The 22,351-nt window shown below is 50.6% G+C and overlaps 9 protein-coding genes across 9 annotated transcripts; 3 read left to right on the forward strand and 6 right to left on the reverse strand.

The window, feature by feature from the left end:
• Positions 1–417: 417 nt before the first annotated feature.
• On the forward strand, positions 418–2,113 carry coaT (acetyl-CoA hydrolase ACH1; the record flags this gene model as incomplete). The annotated part of the gene is made up of 3 exons (XM_056883278.1): positions 418–560; positions 615–855; positions 923–2,113. 3 exons carry the CDS (start codon positions 418–420, stop codon positions 2,111–2,113), a joined length of 1,575 nt encoding a protein of 524 aa, XP_056745119.1.
• Positions 2,114–2,341: 228 nt separating this feature from the next.
• N7443_003223 (SDR family NAD(P)-dependent oxidoreductase) lies at positions 2,342–3,242 on the reverse strand (the record flags this gene model as incomplete). The annotated part of the gene is made up of 2 exons (XM_056883279.1): positions 2,342–2,575; positions 2,631–3,242. The coding sequence occupies 2 exons, from the start codon at positions 3,240–3,242 to the stop codon at positions 2,342–2,344; spliced, it is 846 nt and encodes a 281-aa protein (XP_056745120.1).
• Positions 3,243–4,609: 1,367 nt separating this feature from the next.
• On the reverse strand, positions 4,610–4,958 carry N7443_003224 (uncharacterized protein; the record flags this gene model as incomplete). Its single annotated transcript, XM_056883280.1, has 3 exons — positions 4,610–4,631; positions 4,684–4,811; positions 4,866–4,958. The coding sequence occupies 3 exons, from the start codon at positions 4,956–4,958 to the stop codon at positions 4,610–4,612; spliced, it is 243 nt and encodes an 80-aa protein (XP_056745121.1).
• Positions 4,959–6,264: 1,306 nt separating this feature from the next.
• On the reverse strand, positions 6,265–7,893 carry N7443_003225 (uncharacterized protein; the record flags this gene model as incomplete). The annotated part of the gene is made up of 1 exon (XM_056883281.1): positions 6,265–7,893. The coding sequence occupies one exon, from the start codon at positions 7,891–7,893 to the stop codon at positions 6,265–6,267; it is 1,629 nt and encodes a 542-aa protein (XP_056745122.1).
• Positions 7,894–9,787: 1,894 nt separating this feature from the next.
• Positions 9,788–10,120, forward strand: N7443_003226 (uncharacterized protein; the record flags this gene model as incomplete). The annotated part of the gene is made up of 3 exons (XM_056883282.1): positions 9,788–9,868; positions 9,934–10,029; positions 10,100–10,120. 3 exons carry the CDS (start codon positions 9,788–9,790, stop codon positions 10,118–10,120), a joined length of 198 nt encoding a protein of 65 aa, XP_056745123.1.
• A 1,171-nt stretch (positions 10,121–11,291) lies between these two features.
• Positions 11,292–13,061, reverse strand: btgE (putative cell wall glucanase (Scw11); the record flags this gene model as incomplete). Its single annotated transcript, XM_056883283.1, has 1 exon — positions 11,292–13,061. The coding sequence occupies one exon, from the start codon at positions 13,059–13,061 to the stop codon at positions 11,292–11,294; it is 1,770 nt and encodes a 589-aa protein (XP_056745124.1).
• A 3,079-nt stretch (positions 13,062–16,140) lies between these two features.
• Positions 16,141–17,607, reverse strand: N7443_003228 (putative C6 transcription factor; the record flags this gene model as incomplete). Its single annotated transcript, XM_056883284.1, has 1 exon — positions 16,141–17,607. One exon carries the CDS (start codon positions 17,605–17,607, stop codon positions 16,141–16,143), a length of 1,467 nt encoding a protein of 488 aa, XP_056745125.1.
• A 374-nt stretch (positions 17,608–17,981) lies between these two features.
• On the reverse strand, positions 17,982–19,244 carry N7443_003229 (uncharacterized protein; the record flags this gene model as incomplete). The annotated part of the gene is made up of 4 exons (XM_056883285.1): positions 17,982–18,163; positions 18,221–18,467; positions 18,518–19,026; positions 19,073–19,244. The coding sequence occupies 4 exons, from the start codon at positions 19,242–19,244 to the stop codon at positions 17,982–17,984; spliced, it is 1,110 nt and encodes a 369-aa protein (XP_056745126.1).
• A 733-nt stretch (positions 19,245–19,977) lies between these two features.
• Positions 19,978–21,866, forward strand: N7443_003230 (sugar porter family MFS transporter; the record flags this gene model as incomplete). The annotated part of the gene is made up of 5 exons (XM_056883286.1): positions 19,978–20,093; positions 20,146–20,999; positions 21,060–21,175; positions 21,232–21,376; positions 21,427–21,866. The coding sequence occupies 5 exons, from the start codon at positions 19,978–19,980 to the stop codon at positions 21,864–21,866; spliced, it is 1,671 nt and encodes a 556-aa protein (XP_056745127.1).
• Between the last annotated feature and the right edge of the window lie 485 nt (positions 21,867–22,351).

A 22,351-nucleotide genomic window follows, 5' to 3' on the forward strand; every position in this document is an offset into this window, starting at 1 on the left:
TATTTCCGAACTCCACCGAGTCTGGGCCGAGCTGACGTCAATATGAAGCGTGGGTTATCATTGACTCGGGGGTAAGAGGGATCTGTGCGGAATCAGGGATTTGGGTGGTTACATGGGGTTTAAGAGGATTAGGAAGGGACATACCTTTTTATTAGAGCAATTGAACAGCTATGAGTTGAAATTGAAGGAATTGTAGAACTATGGCTAACAATTCCGAAGGAGGATCAGAGCCCGCATTGCCCAGCCAGACCTTCCTCTTTCTCTTCTTCCCTTCTTCCGGTGGAACGAGGTGGGACTCTGCATAAGCTGCCCGTGGGGTTTTCTTTTTAGCTCTGGAGTATTTCTATCCTTGGGATCCCTCTTTTTTCTTTTTTCTCCATCTCTTAGACACTCTCCCCTTCTCTCCATCTCTCCAAGATGGCTGCTTCTGCGCTTTTGAAGAGCCGCGTTCGCCGGCCTTCTTATTTGAACAAGCTTGCCAAAGCTGAGGACTTGATTGACCTATTTCCTCATGGCTCGTACATCGGCTGGTCCGGTTTCACGGGTGTGGGCTATCCCAAGTACGTGCAATGCATTTGACTTCGTAGCAAGCGTGGGTGCTAACAATGGATTAGGAAAGTCCCCGTTGCTCTCGCAGACCACGTCGAGAAGAATAACCTGCAGGGCAAGCTCAAGTACAATTTATTCGTGGGCGCGTCCTCCGGCGCCGAGACGGAGAACCGCTGGGCGAAATTGAACATGATCGAGCGTCGCAGCCCGCACCAGGTCGGAAAAGAGATCGCCAAGGGAATCAACAATGGCAACATCAAGTTCTTCGATAAGCATCTCAGCATGTTTCCCTCGGACTTGGTTTATGTACGTCTAAGTTTAGCGTCGGGGTTTCCCGCCGCGGAGATCATTAGCGCTAACCCGGAGCTTATAGGGCTACTACACTATGAACAAACCGAACAACAAGATTGACGTCGCGGTTATCGAGGCTTCCGCTATCACTGAGAATGGTGGCATTATTCCCGGTGCTTCCGTCGGCGCGTCGCCCGAACTTATCCAGATGGCCGAAAAGGTCATCATCGAGGTCAACACTGCCAGTCCCTCGTTCGAAGGTCTGCACGATATCGTGGGCTCCGATCTTCCTCCTGGCCGCAAGCCATACCTGGTCATGGCCCCTGAGGACCGTATCGGAACTCCTTATATCCCCATCGACCCTGAGAAGGTCGTCGCCATCGTCGAGTCCGACTACCCGGACCAGACGCAGCCCAACGCCCCCGAGGACGCTGCCTCGCAGCAGATCGCCGCCAACCTGATTGAGTTCCTCAAGCACGAAGTCAAGCACGGCCGCCTGCCCCCGAACCTTCTCCCCATCCAATCCGGTATTGGCAACATCGCCAACGCCGTCGTCGGTGGTCTCTCCAAGGGCGGCGCAGACTTCACCAACCTCAAGGTATGGACTGAAGTCCTGCAGGACTCCTTCCTTGACCTCTTCGACAGCGGCAACCTCGACTTTGCAACCGCTACCTCCATCCGCTTCTCTCCCGACGGCTTCAAGCGCTTCTACGACAACTGGGAGCGCTACGCTGGCAAGCTCCTCCTCCGCTCCCAGCAAGTCTCCAACTCGCCCGAAATCATCCGCCGCCTCGGCTGCATCGGTATGAACACTCCTGTCGAAGTCGACATCTACGCCCACGCAAACAGCACCTGCGTTATGGGCTCGCGTATGCTCAACGGACTTGGCGGATCCGCCGATTTCCTCCGCAACTCAAAGTACAGCATCATGCACACCCCCTCCACCAGACCTAGCAAAACAGACCCCACGGGTGTTAGCTGTATCGTTCCGTTCGCGACGCATATCGATCAAACGGAGCATGATCTCGATGTTATCGTTACTGAGCAGGGTCTTGCGGATGTGCGTGGTCTGTCGCCGCGTGAGCGTGCCCGTGTTATTATCAAGAAGTGCTCGCACCCCGATTATTATCCTATTCTTACGGATTATCTGGACCGTGCCGAGTTCGAGTGTCTGCGCAAGGGTATGGGCCATGAGCCGCATATGCTTTTCCAGGCTTTCAAGATGCATCAGAACTTGCAGGAGAACGGTACTATGAAAATCGATTCTTGGTAGTGGGATGATCAAGGGTGATGGTGTTTGTGGGGGTTTCGACTACAGATTAATGAATCTGGTGTACATATTATCAGCGTTTGGGTTAACAATTCATCGGTTTGCTGTTTCATGGCTAGTCTTGTAGTCCCATTCTTACATTGATGTTGAGTTTTGAGTATGTACGGACTAATCTCGGATGCATTTGTGTCCACTAATAGGGGCGATTTGGATTTGCACTTCATGCGTATTCTAAGCATTTACACTGGCACTCTTCGTCATTCCGATCCCCACTGCCGCCGTTGTTCCTGCATCAACTGGAAGGATAACTCCGGTCATCCATCGGGCATGGGGACCTGCAAGAAATACCACTGCACCGGCACAATCCCAACCATTCCCCTCAGTACCTAACAAGCTACGCTTTCGCCGAGCCTCCCTAGCCTCCTCACTCATGCCATTCCCATACATCATAGGCGTGTACAGCATCTACAAGAACCCAAGGTAAGCGACAATCCTCAAATAGAACCCACAACAAACTTACCCCCGGACAAACACAATTCACCCGAATCCCATCCGGCGCATGATGCGCAGCCATAGCTCTCGTCAAATTAACCACCGCCCCCTTCGCAGTCGGATATAACAAATGTGGCGTCCCGCCCTTCAACCCAGCCACACTCCCCATATTAACAATACTCCCCTTCATCTCACCATCATTCTTCACCATCTCCGGAATGGCATGCTTGCTCATCTGCACCATACTCGCCACATTAATCTCCATCCCCCTAGCCCACTCCAGCATATCCACATCAACAGCCGTCCCCGCCGCACCCGCAATTCCAACATTATTCACCAGGATATCGAGGCGCCCGAATTTCTCAATCGCGAAGCGTACCGCTGCTTGGCAATCCTCGGACGAAGTGACGTCGGCCTGAAATGGAAATGCCTGACCGCGTCCGGGTATCATGTTGACTGTTTGAGTTGCCCATTGTAGATTCAGGTCGACGCAGATAACGGAGCATTCGTCTGAGGCTAGGAGGATGGAAATTGCGCGACCATTGCCTATGCCTGTGCCGAGGCAGCCTGCTCCTGTCACTATTGCGACTTTGCCTTTTAGGGAGCGCGAGGGCGGGGTTGATGGGATGTCGGGGTTCATAGTTCAATGCTGGGTGAAATTTGAATGAGAGAGATGGGTAGAAGCATGTGAGAATATAAATGCCAGATAATTTCTTCAATGTAGAGCTTGAAAACCTCTCAATTGATATTCAATTGTTATGTTGCATAGACGGGCGTTGGTATACCCGATTAGGCGGGGTACCGAGTTGACGACAATCGAGCCGAGGCCCGGCATAGCCTTGTGGATCATGTTCTCAGGCATCTACAAGTCTACTTAACAGTGTTTACAGCAGATGTCGTTTGTGTTTGGTGGTTGGAAAGCGGATATTCTGGAGTCAGAATATAGTTTCTGTATGCATCATATACATAGGACAAGGTTCTTCAACCCCCGCCTTGCGCGGGCTTCCTACCTTGCTGACCTATCGAATCGCGGACCGCGGAATAACCTCATTCATTCCATTTATTCAGCTGCAGAGGCTTACCCATATGCCTTGCCCGGTTGAACAAAGCTACCTATGACCATTACCCTATTATGCAGACTTTTCAATACCCTTGTCCAGTTATTATAAGCCCATTAAATAGACTTTAATACGATGCAATGTCATCCACAGGATAAATCTTGGAGGCTCAGGCTAATCACCGTGTTGCTCAGTGACTAGGTGAAAAATTCTCCGAACAAATGCTGAGACAATTGTAGGTATTAGCACACGAGCTGCTGCACGTCACTTGGTAAATCTATTAGTTTCAGGAAGTGGTTGGTTCTGTGGCCTAACTGAAAGTTGCGAATGTGGGTCCGTCGCGCTGAAGATCCAGTGGGTTATCAAGCGATCCGGGAATTTCCTTTTACTCCTTATGAATGGCTGCAAAAGGGCTTGAATCCCTTGGACTATGATGTCGGAAACTGTCGCACCATTCAATTAACCTGTGGGAACTGAGATGGTTGGGTTAATTATGCTCTGTTCACATTTGAATTCTCTGGATCAGAGAGTGACTGTGGTTTGTGTCTTTGTACTATATCGCGCTGTGTTCTAATCTCATCTCACTGGCCTTTAGTATATACTTCAAGCTTGAAAATCAATAATACTGGCGTCCAAACCCTCTACCTATTCTATGGGTCCTTTGTTGGACCCTTCGCCATGTACATCTTTTCCAGAATCTACAATTCAGCTACAATCCATAAGTTGATGAGTACCGGGGGCATGGTAAGAACAATCTGAATGGTCTTGAATTCGTAAATGGGCTATGTATTGGATCCAAAAAAGCTTGAATAACTCAAAAGATTTGCACCAAACTCCAAAGGTATTGTATAAATGGCATGACTTCGACGACTGAAGTATTTTCATCCTCCTCGAGGATCATAACTGCATGGCATGCTTGAAGCTATTCAACTCCCAAGCGGTTGGTATCTTAGGCAGATCCGCCAGTGAATCTATGAAAAGTCAGTAACAATTCCTAAACACGATTCGCAGAGAGAATCTTACCGGCTCCAGATCGATCCCAAAATTCCAGTTGACTCAGTAGAAGACTTGCGACGAGCCCAGCCGGATTCCACATTGTAGTGCTTGGTGTCTTGGAGACCAGCGAAAAGGCCTCTTCCGGCGGTAGGGCGCTATGGTAATGTTAGTATGGTTGGTAGAAGGTGATTCCTTTAGGATCAACATACGCGGTGCTCATCCTCAGGGTTGCGAACCCAGTAATCAGCGCCGAAGTCGTTCTGAAGACGGGCGGCCTGGGAAGTCTTTGTTGTGGAAGGCATTGTGTTGAGTGTTTGAGTGGTGTTTGTAAGAGTGGCGATGTAGATGTTGAGTAGAAACTCTTGTCTTGAGTGAAGATCTTGTGTTTGTGTTTGATGATGATAAAATCAAAGGAGGTATTTCGCACATCTTATATACGTTTCAACCCCCCATAGAGATGGACACAGCCTCATGAATCGAAGTATGAGCCTCATAAAAATATATGGTACCACATTATCCAGCGGCCGACTCCGAACCAAATCTGCGGCGTCGGTTCCGAAGGCCCTATCTCGGGTGACAATTCCTTCAACATTATTGGCGTGCATCGACTACATAGCCCCAGATATTTTCCCTGGGTGACATGATCTACGTCCTGTGTGATTGGGTCTCGTGCAAGTCTGGGGACTGGGGGTTTTGTGGTTGGTTGTCGTGGTAGGCTGGTTGCGGTGAGTCGTGACGTAGAGTGGTGTGGTACGGCCGAACCACGCGGAATGAGCTTTTCCCGGACCATTAGTATTCACAGTTTCGGGTTGGCCGTGAGGCTTAGATCTAGGGGTTCCCTTCTGTTAGGGAATAGTTTCGGGTGATTTTGGAACGGTACTTCTCTTGGTCATGCGGTGTAGGAATTTGTCGGGGGTGGCATGATCGGCGCTTACGGGTGGTGTGGTATAGGGCTGGGAGATAGAATGGAACACACCAGATTTTTTCTCTTATTCTGGATTCTACTCGCAAGAATCAATGTTCCATTGATCTAGGTATAGACTTTTTCCGTTTGGCTCTATGCAGAGACAATGTCACGACATGATCCACTACTTAGTTCTCTAACACTATAATCCGTGTCACTATGCTAACCCTCATTCTTTTGCAGGCGAGTTAAAACTTGTAATTAAATCATAGAAACATTGTAAATACCGGCAGCTATCTTTCAGGAAAATTGATGATTACCTACGCCTTCTTGTCAGGCATCATACGATGTAACAGATGAATTTATTTTTGCTTGCTTGCCCAATGCGCCCAAACCACAGAGAGCCAAATATTCGAAAAATTCGGACAAGCTCTGCAAAAGCATAAATGCATAAGCATTACACCCGAGCTGCCCTAGAGTACGCACTGGAAAAGAATTGACTCCATCGCGACTGTCTTGCCCGATCAGCAAACCCGCATTCCCCTAGAATTGATTGTGGCCGGATCAAAATACCTTTTTAGACTAGGGTAGTGGCTAGATTTCCTGTCATTTTTGCCTAATTCATTACAGAACGCCCCTGTAACCAAGATCTTAAAGTCATCATGTATTTGCAGAATCAAATTCAATCAAATCAAAGAGGATCTCTAAGGACAATAATCCACAGCGCCCACATCTCCGCTCCATTCGTAATGAACCACATCCACTATCCGTCTCAGCACAGTAGGCTCAAGCAGGCTCCGGGTTGCATCTGCTAGCCAAGCCATGTGTGCTGCCGGGTCTGATCGACAAGTGCTGTAAACCTTCTCCATCTCCACCCGCCTTTTCGTGACCATCGGTCCATCCTCACTAAGCGTCCCATATGGCTCCAATGCCCTCACCAACCTGACATATCTCGAGGTATCAGCAACAGAAGCATAATTACAAGCCTCGTACTGCTTAATCCCCTTAACTCCTTTGAGAACCTCATAAACCTTATGATGAGCCCCCATAACCGCCCAGTTGCAATACCCCATAACAACCAGAGCTCCCAACTCCGAGCCCTCCACGGCCTCAACAACCGCATCAAGACACTCTCCAATCATAGTGTCAAGATACCGACAAACATCCCCTCTAAGACCCCTCAACAAAACATTCTCTCTCTGTTTCCGCATCGTATCACCCCTGAAATCCACAAAATCATTGACATAAACACATGCATCAACAAGTCTCATAAAATCCTTCTCACAACACTCCAACCCCGTTGCCACAGACGCAGTCATGACACCATGAAAAGCAGCAACATCAATATGCCGATGCACCCCTAGACCAGTCATATGACTCCCATAGATCCCATCCGGCAGATATGGTCGCTCATGGTCCCGGAAATACCCCAAAACCCGACACTGGATCATATAAGCAGCTAGGTTACTGAACTGCCAGTCCGTTATCCGGCCTGACATGTTACACAGCTTCAGAAATGCCATCGCAGCACCGCCAACCTGCTGAAGGAGTTTCAACCCCTTCGCATCCGCCGCTTCACAGTAATCGCCGATGAGAATATCATTGCATGAATCTGCAATGGCACGAGCAAGACCCTCGTCGCAGATACCTGCACCGCAGGCGATAACACCGAAGTATTTGGCATCGGCACAGATCTTGATTTGTTCGGCGGTGGGATAGAGTTGGTTTCCGATAATTGCATTTCCGTCGACGCCTGGGTTTGGACGGCGGTCCGGTGCTCGGACTTTTGGGATTAAATCTGCTGTACTGGGTCCTTGGCAGGTATCGAGTCTGAGTTGAAGATCAGTATTCGCGAGGATGAGTTCGTCGACAGCGGCTTGGAGTTTGGGCGCTGTGAAGAGGTCGGTGTGCCATTCGTCTTGGGTGTGGAGGACTGTTTCCATTGCGGAGACCATGCCATTGATGGCGCCGCACGTTAATTGCCTGTGTGTGCTGCCCTTTGGTTTGGTTTTATCGCAGTTGCAGTCTGATTGGGGGTCATAGGTTTCAGAGAAAAGGTCGGTCATGTCGTTGGATGGGGGTTGTGTGCCGCCGAGGCTTATCATGTTCTTTCCATTATGGTTTCTGAATGATCGCGTTGCTTGGAGGATGGTTTTGTGGTTCATCAATTTGTGGATGTTTTCATCTTGAAATATACTGGACAATTCATCAAGGGTTAAGAGGGGTTCTTTGGGCGGTTGTGGTTCCTTTGCGGACAACAGCCACGCATCTACCCAGGACAAGTAAATTTGGAGCAATGTTGGGCGGACTGCAGGGGAGATTTTTGAGATCATTATGTATGAAATAGGCAGTTGAAATAGCTGGAAATACAAGGAACGATTTCAGCGGCAGATACCCTCTTTAAGCAATTCCTGGTCTACCATCTATCAGCTCTAGATCTCTGAACAATATTCATTCTACTCGGCCAAGTCCGTAAACACTTCACCATTCAGAGCAAACCGGCAGCAATTGCCAACATTCAGGCAAGATTTATGCGCTTGCTTTAGCCTACGGCATCCCCGGCGGGGAGAATAGCGATTTGGGCCAACCACAGGGCTGACTAGTGTGGCGCCACAACGCCCTCAATGGAGGTTTAGCTTTAGCGTACTTAGTCCCGGAGTCCGCGATTGGAGAGTTCGAGACGTCAGCCACGCGAGGCAACGCCTCCGGTTTCGGTTGGCATTTTGACAGCCATGGTTCACCAACTGTCATATCTATACGAACTTCAAACTCTCGCCTCTGGAAATGCTAGTTAGTGCTTACAGTGAGCAAGCCAAGTGCAACGATAGCACATGACTGAGGCGAATTTGTCACTTCGCTATGTCCACCTTGTTGTGGAGACATTTATATCTAGGGAATCGCAGCCGAGAGCGAACTGCAATCTAGGCCGAAGTCACGGGTGATTAGAGATTGAGTCCTGGACAGAAATTCAAAAAGATATAACCTGTTTATGATGTTCTTCAGCCTTAGACTCTATTGCCGACCTCGGGAACATATAGCTTCCGTCACTTTCCAAGCGCTAGAGATCTGCAGCCCGCTCTGGAGCACACTCCACTTTTCTCTAATCTACGATACGCAAGCGAAAGCGATCCTTGACTCAAAGGCTCGTCAATGACCGACTGTTCTGCAACTCTAGAAGCTCAAAAGGATATCCCCGAATTCTCCCGATCACGAGATAGCCCGGTTTCCTGCAGACATAACCCAGAAATAACCACAAACTTATTCTACTGCAGACATCCCCATGATATGACAGCTTGATGATAACTTAGACCCCTTTGGTGCCCCACCAACAGCATATCCCTACCCGACGAGGAAGCACCAGCAAAAAGCCCTGCCCCCGCCAAGCCCCCGCCAGCACACCCCTCGCAGAACGTCCTCCCATAAGGAAAGGTTCAGGCACGAAACACCAGCCGCGCCAAGATCTTCATATTGCGTGTCTTTGGTGTCTTCATCTCCTTGGGACTTGTTGGTGCCTTGACTCCAGGTTCCATCGCAGCAGCCACCTCTAGCTCATCAAGATAGCCCCACGATATGGTTCTACCACTCGCTTAGAACAGTAGTTCATAGCCTCGGGTCATAGCCTCTACTAAAATTATCGTTGAACCATCTGAACAATTGGAGCAATATTCTCCAAACCCTGCAGAACATTCCCCTTCACTAATATTGAAACAGATTCCAGCCTCATCGACCAAAGAATCAAGAAGACTCCCATCTAGACCATTTGTCGTTCCAAGAGACTATCCATCCCCTGCTAAATAACCAATAACAATCCCAAGATCTTACTCAGCTCCCCCTGTAGATCCTGTTTCACCTACATCGATGATCGGCACCAACTCCACGGGTGTGTGGCGGTCGGCCCCATCTTGCGCGTCACAACGTCAGGAATGCTATAAGACCTCCCAGTGACCGTACATTCCACAGTTTGAAAGAATATCGTCGCTCCTTCCCATAACTGGTATGTAAATGTTCTTTCTTTTTCACATCTTCGCAAAACCTCAATCGTGCCTAATCTATTCGCAACCGTCTCGTTTCGATTCAGTTTCTTCGTTGCCTTCCGATCCAATTTCATCCCTTTATTCCGATCAAGTCGAATCTGCATTGAACCCTGCTAACGTTATTTCCATCTAGCAGCCCTCCTTCCGACTCAATCTCATTTTCAATCGCAATATCACTCAACCCCAAATCAAAATGCGCGCCTCCGTCTTCGTTCTCGGCTTCCTCGCCAGCCTTTCCTATGCTATGCCCAAGGCCGCAGAGACATGCCGTGAGGTCAGCCAACCCCCAACCCAAAGCATGTAAAAGAATACAAGTCCCTAACCACAAACTTTGCACAGCCCACCTCTTCTTGCAGCAAGATGGCAACCTGGGGCCAGCCCATGGCTTGCTGCTATCCCCTCGAGTGCGTGACTGAAGGAAACAGCACCATCGGAGTAAGTCGCCTCCCATGACCTTGGGGGTTCATTCAGAGAAACAGAAGAGGACTGTACTAACGGACCACAGGTCTGCCCTCATCAGAACTAAGTCTAGTTCCAAGACTGGACTTGAAGGGGAGGGAAGCCGAATAAACGAAATGCATTGCACATATTTGGATGTCAAGGGGATCAACTCGGGTCCGGGGCAGGAGTGTTTCTTTGCCATGTACTTAATAACGTTCTAATGGGTATATATCATCAAAGGACATTACATGCAACATCAATTATCTATCTCCGGGGCTTTCGAACCATTCCAAGGTGCCATCCTGTACTGACAGCTTTGAAATATCTGTCCAAGGTTGGGAGCCGACGTCACCATGTGTGATTGACGGATACTTGGACGACCAGAACAAGTCGACAGCAAGAAATGGAATGCTGGAACCAGCGGTGACTCCTCACTTCCGTGTGGCTTGGAATTGCAGGAACCGTACATAATGACTGTTTCAACCGTAAGACACCCCTGCGAGGATGCAACTGGGTATGGGCGGCTGCAGGAGGGCTGGGATTCAAGGTGTCCTGCAGCTTGTGCGGGTCTGAGTGAAGGATGAGTGATCCGGTGGGAAAAACATGGTCGCAGTAAAGTGCGAGGCACCTGTGCTTGACGGAGATGTATTTCCGGGATAATGGAATTTGACATCCTGGGAAAGTTTGGTTTGGATCTGTTGGCTGGATCAATTTGTGACATAGCGGGCGGTCTCACCAGGGACTGAGTCGAATACAGGTCTCAAACAACCTTGAGGAAGCTTGCAGAATTCAAGCAGGGAAGACATCCTGGCAATTGAATGGGTGACTGCAGCCGGGAGGCATAGTAGGCAAGCATGGTTCTAGGCCTGGAAGCTGCTGGTTGTGTTACACATTCCACGGAGATACTGGATCATCACAAGAATGTCGGAGATAAGAAATGCGACTACACTCGAACTAGATCTACACCTACATCTACATATGCAGTGGTTCATCAAATGCGTCAATATAAGCCTATACAAACAACGCAAAGAGCAAAAAGAAATAGAAAATGGATGCAACCAGGTCAGTAGACAACGTCGAATAAAAGGTGTATCTACCACGTAAAACGTCCAAGATATCAGACAAGAGAAACAGAAAAGATCACGGCTCTCCCCCGGCCCATGGGACCAACTGGAGATCACTTCAAGAATGAAAAAAAAACTCCTATTCATCCTGTACAGTTTTAACAAAACACCCTTGTCGTAGCAAGTTCATGCTTAGAAGACAGAGGCACAGCCCCAGTGCTGCTCAACATCGAAGTCGCCAGGGGCCTTCCAGTCGTCGTTAGCGTACGAGAAGAAGATCGACTTGGAGCCGATGGCCTCGGCGATGGCGTGGATGGCAGTCTTCTGCTCAGCGATACCGGGAACGGCAGCGCCGTTGGCGCTACCGCCGTTGGGCCAGCCGGTCTCGAGGTTGAGGACATCCTTGCCACACAGCTTCTGGAGGATCTTGTACTCGCTCAGAGCGAAGGTACCAGCCTGCTCGGCAGTGGTCTGGGAGTTGAAGAAGGGGTGGATGTTGGCACCGACAATGTCAACGGGGGAGCAAAGGGTCGAAGCACCGTACTGCTCCCAGACGTCAATGGGCTCGGTGGTGGTGACATGGCCGGTGTAGCCAGCGGAGGTGAAGGAGGACTTGGCGGAGGTGATGAAGGAAGCAAGCTGGGCGGCGGTGACGTAGCCGGAAGAGACAGCCTCGTTACCGACGACGATCAGCTCGACCATTGACCACTGAGCCCACGAGGTGATGGCCTCAACCTGCTCCTGGGCGCCGGAGGTGCCGGAGGACTCGATGTAGACTCCCAAGATCATCTTCATACCGAGGGACTTGCAGGCCGAGCCGATGTACTCGAGACTGTTGCAGTCAGTGGAGTAGACACGGACAAGGTTGAAGCCCTTGTCGTTGATGGTCTTGAGGTTGTTGGTGACCTCGGTCTGGGTCATACAGGCGCCGGACGAGGTGTAGGGAGAGAAGGTCATACCGAGCTGGCCAGAGCCGGTCAGACCGCTGCTGGAGGTGCCGGTGGAGGCCGCAGCGGTGGAGGTAGAGCTAGTGGCAGCAACAACGCTGGTGGTAGCGGCAGCGGCGGTGGTCTCGACGGCAGCGGGGGAGGTAGCAACCACGGCAGGAGCGGTAGAGGTAGCGGCCACGGCGGGAGCAGTGGAGGTAGCGAGACCGGTGCTAGTGGCGAAGGGGCAGTAGTAGGTGGTATCAGTGACAGTAGCAGTGATGGTGGTCTCGGGCTTGGTGTAAACACCGGGGGTGATGGTCGAGGCAGTGGGGTACACAATGGTGGTGGCCGAGGGCACGGAGGTGACGGTGCCGGGCACAACAGTGTAGGTACCAGCAACGGGGCAAGTGTAGGTGGTGTACTCGATGATGCTGGTCACGGTAGTGCCGGTGGGCTTGACAGTGGCGTAGGGACAGGTCACAACAGTGCCAGTCTCGACAATAGTGGTAACCTCACCGATGGTGTGGGTACCGCTGGGGACAGCAGTGCTGGTGGCACCGCAGACCGTGGTGGTGTCGGTAACGGTCATGGTAGTGGCCGGGATGGTGTAGGTACCAGTGGAGGAGAAGCTGGTAACACCGTTGGTGGGCAGAGTCACGACGACGGTGGAGGTGGAGGGAGTAGCGCTAGCAGTAGCAACGGCCGAGGGAGTGACAGTCACAGTTTGAGTAGTAGTGCTAGTGGAGTGGACGGTGCTGGTCAAGGTCGAGGTCGACACGGGGGTGGGAGTCGAGGTGGGAGTCGAGGTGGGAGCCTCGATAGGCACCAAGGTGGGCGAACCGTAGTAGGTGATGACCTTGGTGGTGCAGCCACAGGTCTGCTCCGGGTCGAGAGCCGGGACCGAAGTGCTGAGAGCGGGCACGCTGGATGAAGCATCACGACGCTGGTGAATAGCCTCGTGGCGACGGTGGAGGTGGCTGTCAGCCATGGCAGAGCCGACGACGGCCGCGGCCGCAAAGATTGAACCCTTCATGATGAGAATTCAGAATTGCGTCCACACGAAAGAATGAATGCCCGCTGAACGAGTGAAGCGGTGGTAGTTGGTAGTATCAAGGAACGTGGGTTGAGAAAGGAGAGTATGGGGGGCACGTAAGGCCTTTTGTTAGACTCAAGCACGGTGTGTGGAAAGGAGGGAAAAGGGGAGAAACAGGCAGAGAAAAGGGAGATTGTATCCACTGATCGTGATTACCCCTGGGCGGTTCATAGCGGTTCATAGTCATACGGGGCTCAGGTCTAGACAGGCGTTCAGGCACAGCCGTATCATTGGATGTTACCTACAGACCCGGTGTTTTCCCAGTCTTGGTTGGCCCGCACGGCTCGGGCAGGAGTGGGGAGTAAACAGTGTGACCGTATATACGTATTATAGGTAATTATGGTGCAGAGTTACCTTACCAGCAACCAAATAGGCCTGTCTCAGTTTCGGGGATCCGAGTGCGCCCCTTACGGATTACCCCTGACAGCTGTGCATGGACCCAGACTGTTCTGTCCGCTATACTCCAGCTAGAGATGAGGCAGAGACCTAGAGATCCCAAAAGACACGAGGTAGATCTAGACAACCCCGTACACCGTGAAGTGTACCGCGAGTAACAGTAACCTTGCTGTCTCCTGAGAAAAAAGGAAAAAAAAAAAACAGGAAATATCAAACGCGCCATGTGGTCCTGATCTAATCTAAAAGCGGTCAAGAGCCAGCCATAGTGGACCTGTGCCTGGCCTGCCATTGGCGGGGCATCTGACTCTAATTTCCGTTCTGCCGATCGCATTCGCTCTAGTTTTATTTACGCACCGTACTCGTTTATGTTTGTTATGATTCCCACCTTCCGTCTGTACTTTGAACTCTCCGTACCTACCTGCAAGTCTGGTTCAGGTGGCAACCATGACATAGCTTCATCTTAACTATCCTATAGCAACATCCACAAAATTAACCGTTCCATGAGCTTACACGCCTAACACCCCCCGCACAGTCCTCGATCAACCTTGACTCGTCAGCACTGTCCCGATCCTTGCCGATCATCCGGCATTGTAAAGCCTCGTTATGAACTAACCCGACCACAAGCAGACGCAGAATCAGACCCGGTCGACCTTCTACTCAAGGCTTAGCATTTTCTCCAGAATAATCATCCTATCGAACTCCATAGAATCTCGCCCACCCTCCTCCACATGAAAGATCAGCATAAAGACGGATAGACCATCTCTCCATTGCCGATCCCATTGCCACTCCGGTCTAGATCCATCAGAATCATTAACTTTTCAATCCCGCCCGAAGAAGAAGCTGTTAAGTTCATGCGGTAGTCCTACTAACTGCCGCGAATAGCCAAGCAAGGCGACTACGTTACCAAGTGGAGAGTCGAACAGAATTAATGAACACTGTCCAAGCCACGCTCATCTCCACGTCTCCTGAAATACACTCGCTAGTCTCGGCACGCCTAATTCCGAGCATAACCCGATCGGGGGCCAATAATTACCTTGGAGTAAGCGATTGACTTTACGCTCTATGTGCTGTTCAGGGGTACCTCCAAACTTTGTGCAAAGGTCTTGAATACGTAGAATGCAAAGAAATTCTGTCTGGTTTGCCATGTCAACCCCTAACACGTCTCCGTTCATCTCTAGAACCGGTCCGGGAACCAGTGTGGCATTTGCTGGGCAATGTGACCCCACAACACACGGCAGTCGGTCTCGACCGTGAGAGACACTATGGCGTGCCAAGCGGTATAGTCGATCTGGGCGCCGCGTAGCTTGTGGATTTGGGGAATGGAGTGTCTTGGTCGAGGGGAGGCTTGGCAAGACCCTGATTTTGAGGTTATTCAGGGGGTGACAGGGCGTTGGACCTGTGTTTTTTGCTGTCCCCAGAGTGCGGTGTCTGGGTGTGGGGTCGAGTGTTTTTTTCCCATCTTCCTGTATTTACGAAGTACCCTGCCGGTAGCCACCGCCACCTCCATTTTCCCTGTGAGCTCTGACTGCCTCGCCACTTGACCCTTTGAGGCGCCACCAAATTAACGGTCTTGGCGGGTGTTTTTTAAGGCTAGTCATTTACTGTAGACCGAGGGTCAGGAATGGGTTAATCTTAGTACTTGGCGCCTAATTGACCATTCACCTGGACGAAAGATATTTTTAAATGTTACTGTGCGATCCAGGCGTGAGACATGGAGGCCTAGCTCCACGTGTGTCTTGGAATGCAATCTCTTCTCCAGGCCGAGTTTGACACCTGATCGGCATTTCCAATCGCAATCGTAGCATTCTTGCTCAGGCGGCTGGTCAAATTCTTCGCTGAGATCAGTTAGCGAATCGTAGGCACCTACAGACAGTCCTGGAGTACCTCGTGGACATCGCTTAGAACCTACCTAGGGTTTCTGGAGCGCGGTGCTTCAAGGCATCAAGGCATACGCGTGGACTTTTAGGTATCGACTACGAGAAGGGACCTGCCAATCTCAAGGCCTGGAGATGATCTGCGCTAAGGTCGAGCACTTGAGCATAATCATAGTCCGTGTTTAGTAGCGGGTGAAGCTGAGACCTCGGTCAATGGGCTGTAAGGCAAAACTCATTAGAACTATCCACCCGAGTCTGCGGCCTCATCATCTCCTTATCCACATGTGTATAAATCCTCTTCTGTACTTTTGATCCGATCGGATCTTGTTGCTCTTCACAGGGAAAAATGATGGATAAATCTGAAAGGCACTCAACTTTCCGCATGTGCCTGTAAACACTGATATCATATATATATATATATCCAAGGTTTCCGCCCGATGGACTCAAAACAAAAATGAAGTTTAACATATATTTTCCTACCCAGTGTTGTAAGCCGTGTCGGGACCTGCATACTCAAGGAATGCCACTAATCGTAGACTGGGCAGCTTCAATTCATATATATATATGTATTAAACTTGAATCTCCCATCTGGAAAACAACCTCGTCGAACCTGAGATTGACCTAAGTACCCAAGCGGCTACTTTCTCACATATTGGTTACTCCTGTCACTCGTTGCATTCATGGTCACACGATGGCTATCTATTCTAGCAAACAATGCATCTTGTAACATGCTGCATTTGGTGCTGAACTCATATCGCAGACAGTATCTCCCCGGGCTCATATCCCCAAGCCCTCTCAAGATCCTTCAACCTCCATAGCGCCCCCCACCCCGTCGTCTCCTCAACAATCTTAAACAACTTCGCAACCTCCACATGCTCACTATGATGACTGAGCAACTTCCCTGCAATATACAATGGCTGAATCGCATTGATCAAATTCCCACTATGCGGATTCGTCAACGAGATCCCACACACCCTCCTCGCATGCCAAATCGCCGAGAAATGCGGTTTACCCGGCGGTAGCACGCTTTCTGTCGGCCTCATATCAAGCATCATGATACAAGATGCATGATATAACTGGTTCCCCGAGATAGCGGCCCAATGCGCAAATAAAATCTCAGGGAATATCTGTCCGCCTCCTATTCCCGTGGTTTTGATGGGTAGCATGGCTGGAGGTCGTGTTTCGAGCCAGTATTGCAGTTCCTCCCAGAGAGAAGTCCATTGCTCGGTAAATGGGCGCGAGTCGGAGACTATCTCACCTAGTTCTATGTGTCTGGTTTGTCGACATGCAAGGTCACAGGTCTTGGCGCAGAGGTAAACTGCCCAGTTGGCGTGCATGTCGGGACTGATGCGACCCTTTGCGCAGAATAGATCACGGATCATATCTTCTCTCTCCTTTGGTGTTGATGTTTCAGGCATCGCTGGAACCCACTTCTCAAGTGCTAGAACTGTGCTTTCGGCCCCGTTCGAGATTATCGCTCCGCACAACTCCATACGCGCGTAGCACCAGAATACAGCTTGTAAATGGCCTCCTGATAGGCCATTTACATTGAATGAGTCGAATAATGCGGCACAGCCTTCGACGTGTCGACGCCAGTCGCGTGGGCTAACGGACATTAGCTCCATTACTGCGAGGATGCAGACTGTCACGAGGACATTCGGATCTTTCGCCTGGAGGCATGGTCCTAAGAGGCGGATAGATTCCTGGTAGAGTTCCAGGCTGTCGTAGGCTTTATCGAGACATGCTTTGCGCTCGGTTTGCCGGGCTGAGAAAGCTAGAATAGCATAGAATAATGTCGGAGATCGTTGCGCTAGGATAGGGATGTGGACCCCGAAATGCCGGGCCTCGTCGAATTTATCCAGGTATGGGGCGCATTCCGTGATCCAGTTTTTGAGGTAGTATATTAATCGGATCTTCGGTATGGAAACTCGGGTGAAGTCTAGACTTTGGTGTGATGCGCGTGGCCCGGGGCCGTCTAGTGGATCTGTTGGTGCGGGTGATGTATATGAGCTTGGTTCAAGACTTGCGACTGCGGAGAAGAGGACGCAGCGTAACTCTTCTTGGAGTTCCAGGAACCGTGGGTTAGCAGCGTATTCGTCGGCGCTTGAAAATGTCCCAGGTGATAGGAAAGCTTCTTCTTCGAACAGTGGTGTTGCACTGTTGAATGTATCGGGTATCCGCCCACTGGGAAGAATTGGTGGGACGGGGTCGTCCATGGTGGTGTCTAGTGAAGGTGAGATTGAGATCTGGGGTAGAAAAGTAGAAAAGGTAATGAGTGGAGCTTCTGGTTCGGGATCCAGAGTTGAAAGTCACTTAGTCACGGAGACCCGCGCTACCCCAAGGTGGTGGGATTGCGACCCGTGGATAGCCATGAAAAGCCTAATGTGGGCCAAATGATACAGAGGCGAAAATGAACCTTGGAAACTAGGCGTCGAGCAAAAAGTAAGACACTTGAATTTCTTTGGATAGCCATGCCATGTCTGCCTCAAACAGCGGCTTATTACACTTAGTCTATTTCAACGCATCAACCGCTCTCTAAGAGCTGTTTCAGTATATACAAATATGTACCATGGAACCACAAAATTAACGTCTACAAGTCGGCGCAGGACTTAGGATGCATAAGCGAATGCTTAATCCGTTGCTTCAGCTTGTCAGCATCAACCTCAAAGACATAAGTCACATTACGAATACCAGCAGGCGCAAGAGCCTTCTGATAGACGTGAATGTTGCCGTAACTGGGACTACCATAGGAAGTGTCGACATCCAGATACACTAGATAATGATGATTAAACATAGTTCAGGACCCTTTAAAAGGCATGAGTGACATACCTGTGGTCTGGTTGACAGCGAGAGAAGGATCGACCATCAGAGCTGCAGCAGTCTCATCCCAGAAGGGGAAGGAAAGATCGTAGTAGTTGGCGAAGAGCTCACTGTAGGGGTTTCCGGCTGTCTTGATCTCGTCGACAAACTCCTGGGTAGGGAAAACCTGGTTCGCGACGTTGCCAGCGATAATGATCTCGGAGAAATCGGCTGTCAGGGCGATCTTGGAAGCTTCGGGGTCGATCATCAGGTTGATCTGGATACTATTATTAGTGAATGGGACGCATAATGAAACAATTTACTCACATCGGACTGATAATCAGCCAGCATGATACTCCCGGTAACTTGGAGCATGTTGAGATCAACATAACCGCCCATGATCACCAGGTTCTTGGCGAGCGATGCAAATTCAGGATCCATGCGAACAGCCAGGGCCACATTGGTCAGAGCTCCAGCAGAGTAAATGGACACCTGGCCGGGGTACTTATGCACCATCTCGACCATGAAGTTTGCAGCGGAAGTCGAGTTGTTTGGTTTGCCCTTCGGGAAACCCTCCTTGAAGGCCGACTTGACAATTCTGTTTGGGTTTCCCGAAGTAGGATCGTTACCCTCGGCCTCGTAGGTCTCGTTGTACGGCGCAAACGCTCCTTCCCAGGGAAGCTTGCCGTGGATGGTCTCCCATGCCTGGAAGCGCTGAGGAGTATTGATCAATGGCCAAGTAGCACCAGGGTAAACGGGGATGCAGCTCAGATTGCCAGCTTCTAGAGTTGCAACGGCGTGGAGCGCTACTTGAGGTTGCCAAGAGTTCGCGGTATCTTGGAAGGTCAGCGATTGTATAGAGCTAGTCTTTCGCACTCTCACCTGACGCGAGGGCCAGAACGTCCACGTCTCCATCGAGGGCAATCAGATACGGCACGAATCCAGCCGTGTACCAATCATTGTCCATGATGGCATAGTGTTTATCTGTGGCGACGGCGCCAGCCACCAAAGGGAGCAGAGAGCTGCATAGCAGCGGCAAAGAAGTCCAATACATCTCCAATCTAACAATGCACAGTGTGAATACCCCAGATCTACACCCCGTTCACTCACCGGACTCTTTATATCTCCTGTTGCCTACTGGCCCCTACTGGCCAAGCCATCTCATCGGCCAGTCCCGACCCCATCCTTCCCATCGTCCTCAATTCTGAAGAATTGGCGTCAACTTTGCATCCACCTCCACACGATCTCTCCGCATCGACTTAACCGAAACAGCAAAACCCTGCCTCCGATTTCCCAAAGCAGGCAAACAAACAGGGCAAACCCCACAATCCGCAAAGCTAGTTTCACCCGTGGAAACCAACAGTCACGAAAATTGCACGCAACCCGAAAACTAGACTCTGGGCGGCCAGGGTCCGAGCCTTCGCACGGGATTTTGGCTCCATTTCCCCCTTTGCAACCCGAGTGGATCCACCCGATCCCGATATTTCGCCCGAAACGGCGAGCGTAGCCTACGCACGCCCAGAGGTGGCTTAGTGGCTCTCTCCGCAATTGCTTTTTGCCTCCACGTTTCTTGTGTTTTTGACGGGGTGTGACCACGCGACTCGGGACGCCGAGGACAAACCGGGGTAGACGGTGACAAGGTTTTCTGGTGGTGGCATGTTGGACTGGGGTAGGAAATCAGATATAATGTCCCTCACTTCCCCGTAGTTTCAATTCCTTTCCCCAGATCTTCTTGTGGAGAATCCCTTTTTTTTGATCAGCTTAGGTGGTATTGAATCCTCTTCGCCATGACTGAGTCGACTGTTGACGTGGAGGTTGCTCCGCGCGTTCAGATCGCGAAGAAATCGATGTGGCAGTCGATCTTCGATAATCCTAAAGTCATTTTTATTGCCTTTTTTGCTTCGTGAGTGGTTTTTGTCTTGGCGGGGAAAACTTTTCGACTAACGTGGAATCAGACTCGGTGGTTTCGAATATGGCTACCAGCAGGGTGTCCTTGGCCAGTCTCTGGTCATGACCCGCTTTACTGAGAATTTCCCGTCTGTGGTGGCTTCATCTACGGCTACAGGCTGGTTGACATCCATTCTCCAGGTGGGAGGTATTGTAGGATCCCTCTCGGCTGGTATCCTGGGTGAGATCTTCTCGCGCAAGTACACCATGTTTTTCGCTTGCTGCTGGGTTGTTCTGGGAAGCTATCTCTATGTCGGTGCTACATCTGGTAACCCAGCTCTCTTGTACGCTGGTCGTTTCTTCACTGGCTTGGGCGTCGGCCTGTTCAGCGGTGTTGGTCCCCTGTACAATGCCGAACTCGCTGCTCCTGAAATGCGTGGTCTTTTGGTCTCTTTCTACCAATTCGCTACCATTCTCGGCATCATGATCTCCTTCTGGGTTGGCTATGGCAGCAACTATATTGGCGGAACCGGTGAGATGCAGTCCGACATTGCTTGGCGTCTACCTTCTATCATTCAGGGTATTCCTGCCTTTTTCTTGGCCTGTGGTATCTGGTTCATGCCTTTCTCTCCTCGCTGGTTGGTTAAGCAGGGTCGCGACGAGGAAGCTCAGGCTACTCTGGCTTGGATGCGCAAGCTTCCAGTCGAGCATGAATTGGTCCAGGTCGAGTACCTTGAAATCAAGGCCGAGTCCGTGTTTGAGCAGCGTGCGTTTGCGCGCAACTCACCCAAGTTGGCTGAACGTGAGCGCCAAAGTATCTTCATGAACCAGATCGCGCAGTATGCCAACTGCGTGCGCACAATGGATAACTTCAAGCGTGTGGCCACTGCTTGGCTGATCATGTTCTTCCAGCAATGGAGTGGTATTGATGCCAGTGAGTTTTTCTCTCCCGGGGATGAGACCCATTTCTGACAATTTCTAGTCATCTATTACGCATCCAATGTTTTCAAGAGTCTTGGTCTAACTGGCGGTACCATTGCACTGCTGGCTACTGGAGTGACTGGTGTGGTTTTCATTATCAGCACGATTCCAGGAATGGTAATGTCGACTCATACAATGACTAGGTGGAAACACATGCTAATTACTCTCTACAGTTGATCATCGACAAGGTTGGCCGTAAGCCTATGCTTCTGGTCGGATCCCTAGTCATGTTCTGCAGCATGGTCATTGTCGGAATCATCGTGGCAAAATACCAGCATGACTGGCCTCACCATGTGGCTGCAGGTTGGACTGCTGTTGGTAAGTGTCTGCCATTCTTTCGAAACGAACAAATCTAATACAGACTCTAGCACTTATCTGGGTGTATATTGCCGGCTTCGGAGCTACCTGGGGCCCTTGCTCATGGACACTCGTCTCGGAGATCTTCCCTCTCTCCATTCGCGCCAAGGGAGCCTCGATTGGTGCTTCCAGCAACTGGATCAACAACTTTGCCATTGCCTTTTTTGTGCCCCCAATGCTGCAGGCCTGGGAGTGGGGGACCTATATTTTCTTCGCTGTTTTCCTAGCCATTGGCATTGTTTGGGTTTGGTTCTTCCTGCCCGAGACCAAGAATGCCAGTCTCGAGGAGATGGATCGTGTTTTCGGCAGCCACACTGGCGAGCGAGATGCCGAGTTGCTGCGCGAAGCGCAGCGGGATGTCGGCCTGACCTCGTTCATTGAGAGAATGGGATGTGCGACGGGTCGTGATTTGGAGAAGAAGGAGGGATCTCAATATATTGAGACCCTCTGAACATAGGGATAGTTTAAGAATGCTGGGCGATCTATACCCGAGTAATGTCTAGAGAATAACAATGACGTATGACGATGTACCATAATTAATCTTCAACGTTCAGTTTAATCTTCAAGTAGAAAGACTCAACCGAGATTCACTCACGATAAATCCACAAAGATCTCGATGTCCCGGGTGGCGTCCGCGTCAAGCTTCCAAAATATAATCGACATGCGGTCCAAGCCGCGTCGAGTGTGGCTGCCTCTTTGGGCGACCCCACCAAACTCGGAAACCTCCGGTCTGTGGCTCTTCGGGACACTGGAGGCTCCGCTCTCTTTTTGCTCTCCAACATCCGGGGTTATGCATGCCATACACCATGCCTAGGAAGCCCACACCTGCGGGCAAGCAGAGGGTCAGGACGGGCTGTCTGACGTGCCGCAAAAGGCGGAGAAAATGTACGTGTCGTGTGCCAGCTTCGGGCGCTTTGACTGACTGGTTCCAGGCGA

Source organism: Penicillium atrosanguineum (assembly GCF_028827265.1).
Source record: "Penicillium atrosanguineum strain IBT 20685 chromosome Unknown utg000002l_segment0_segment0, whole genome shotgun sequence".
Lineage (NCBI taxonomy): Eukaryota > Fungi > Ascomycota > Eurotiomycetes > Eurotiales > Aspergillaceae > Penicillium > Penicillium atrosanguineum.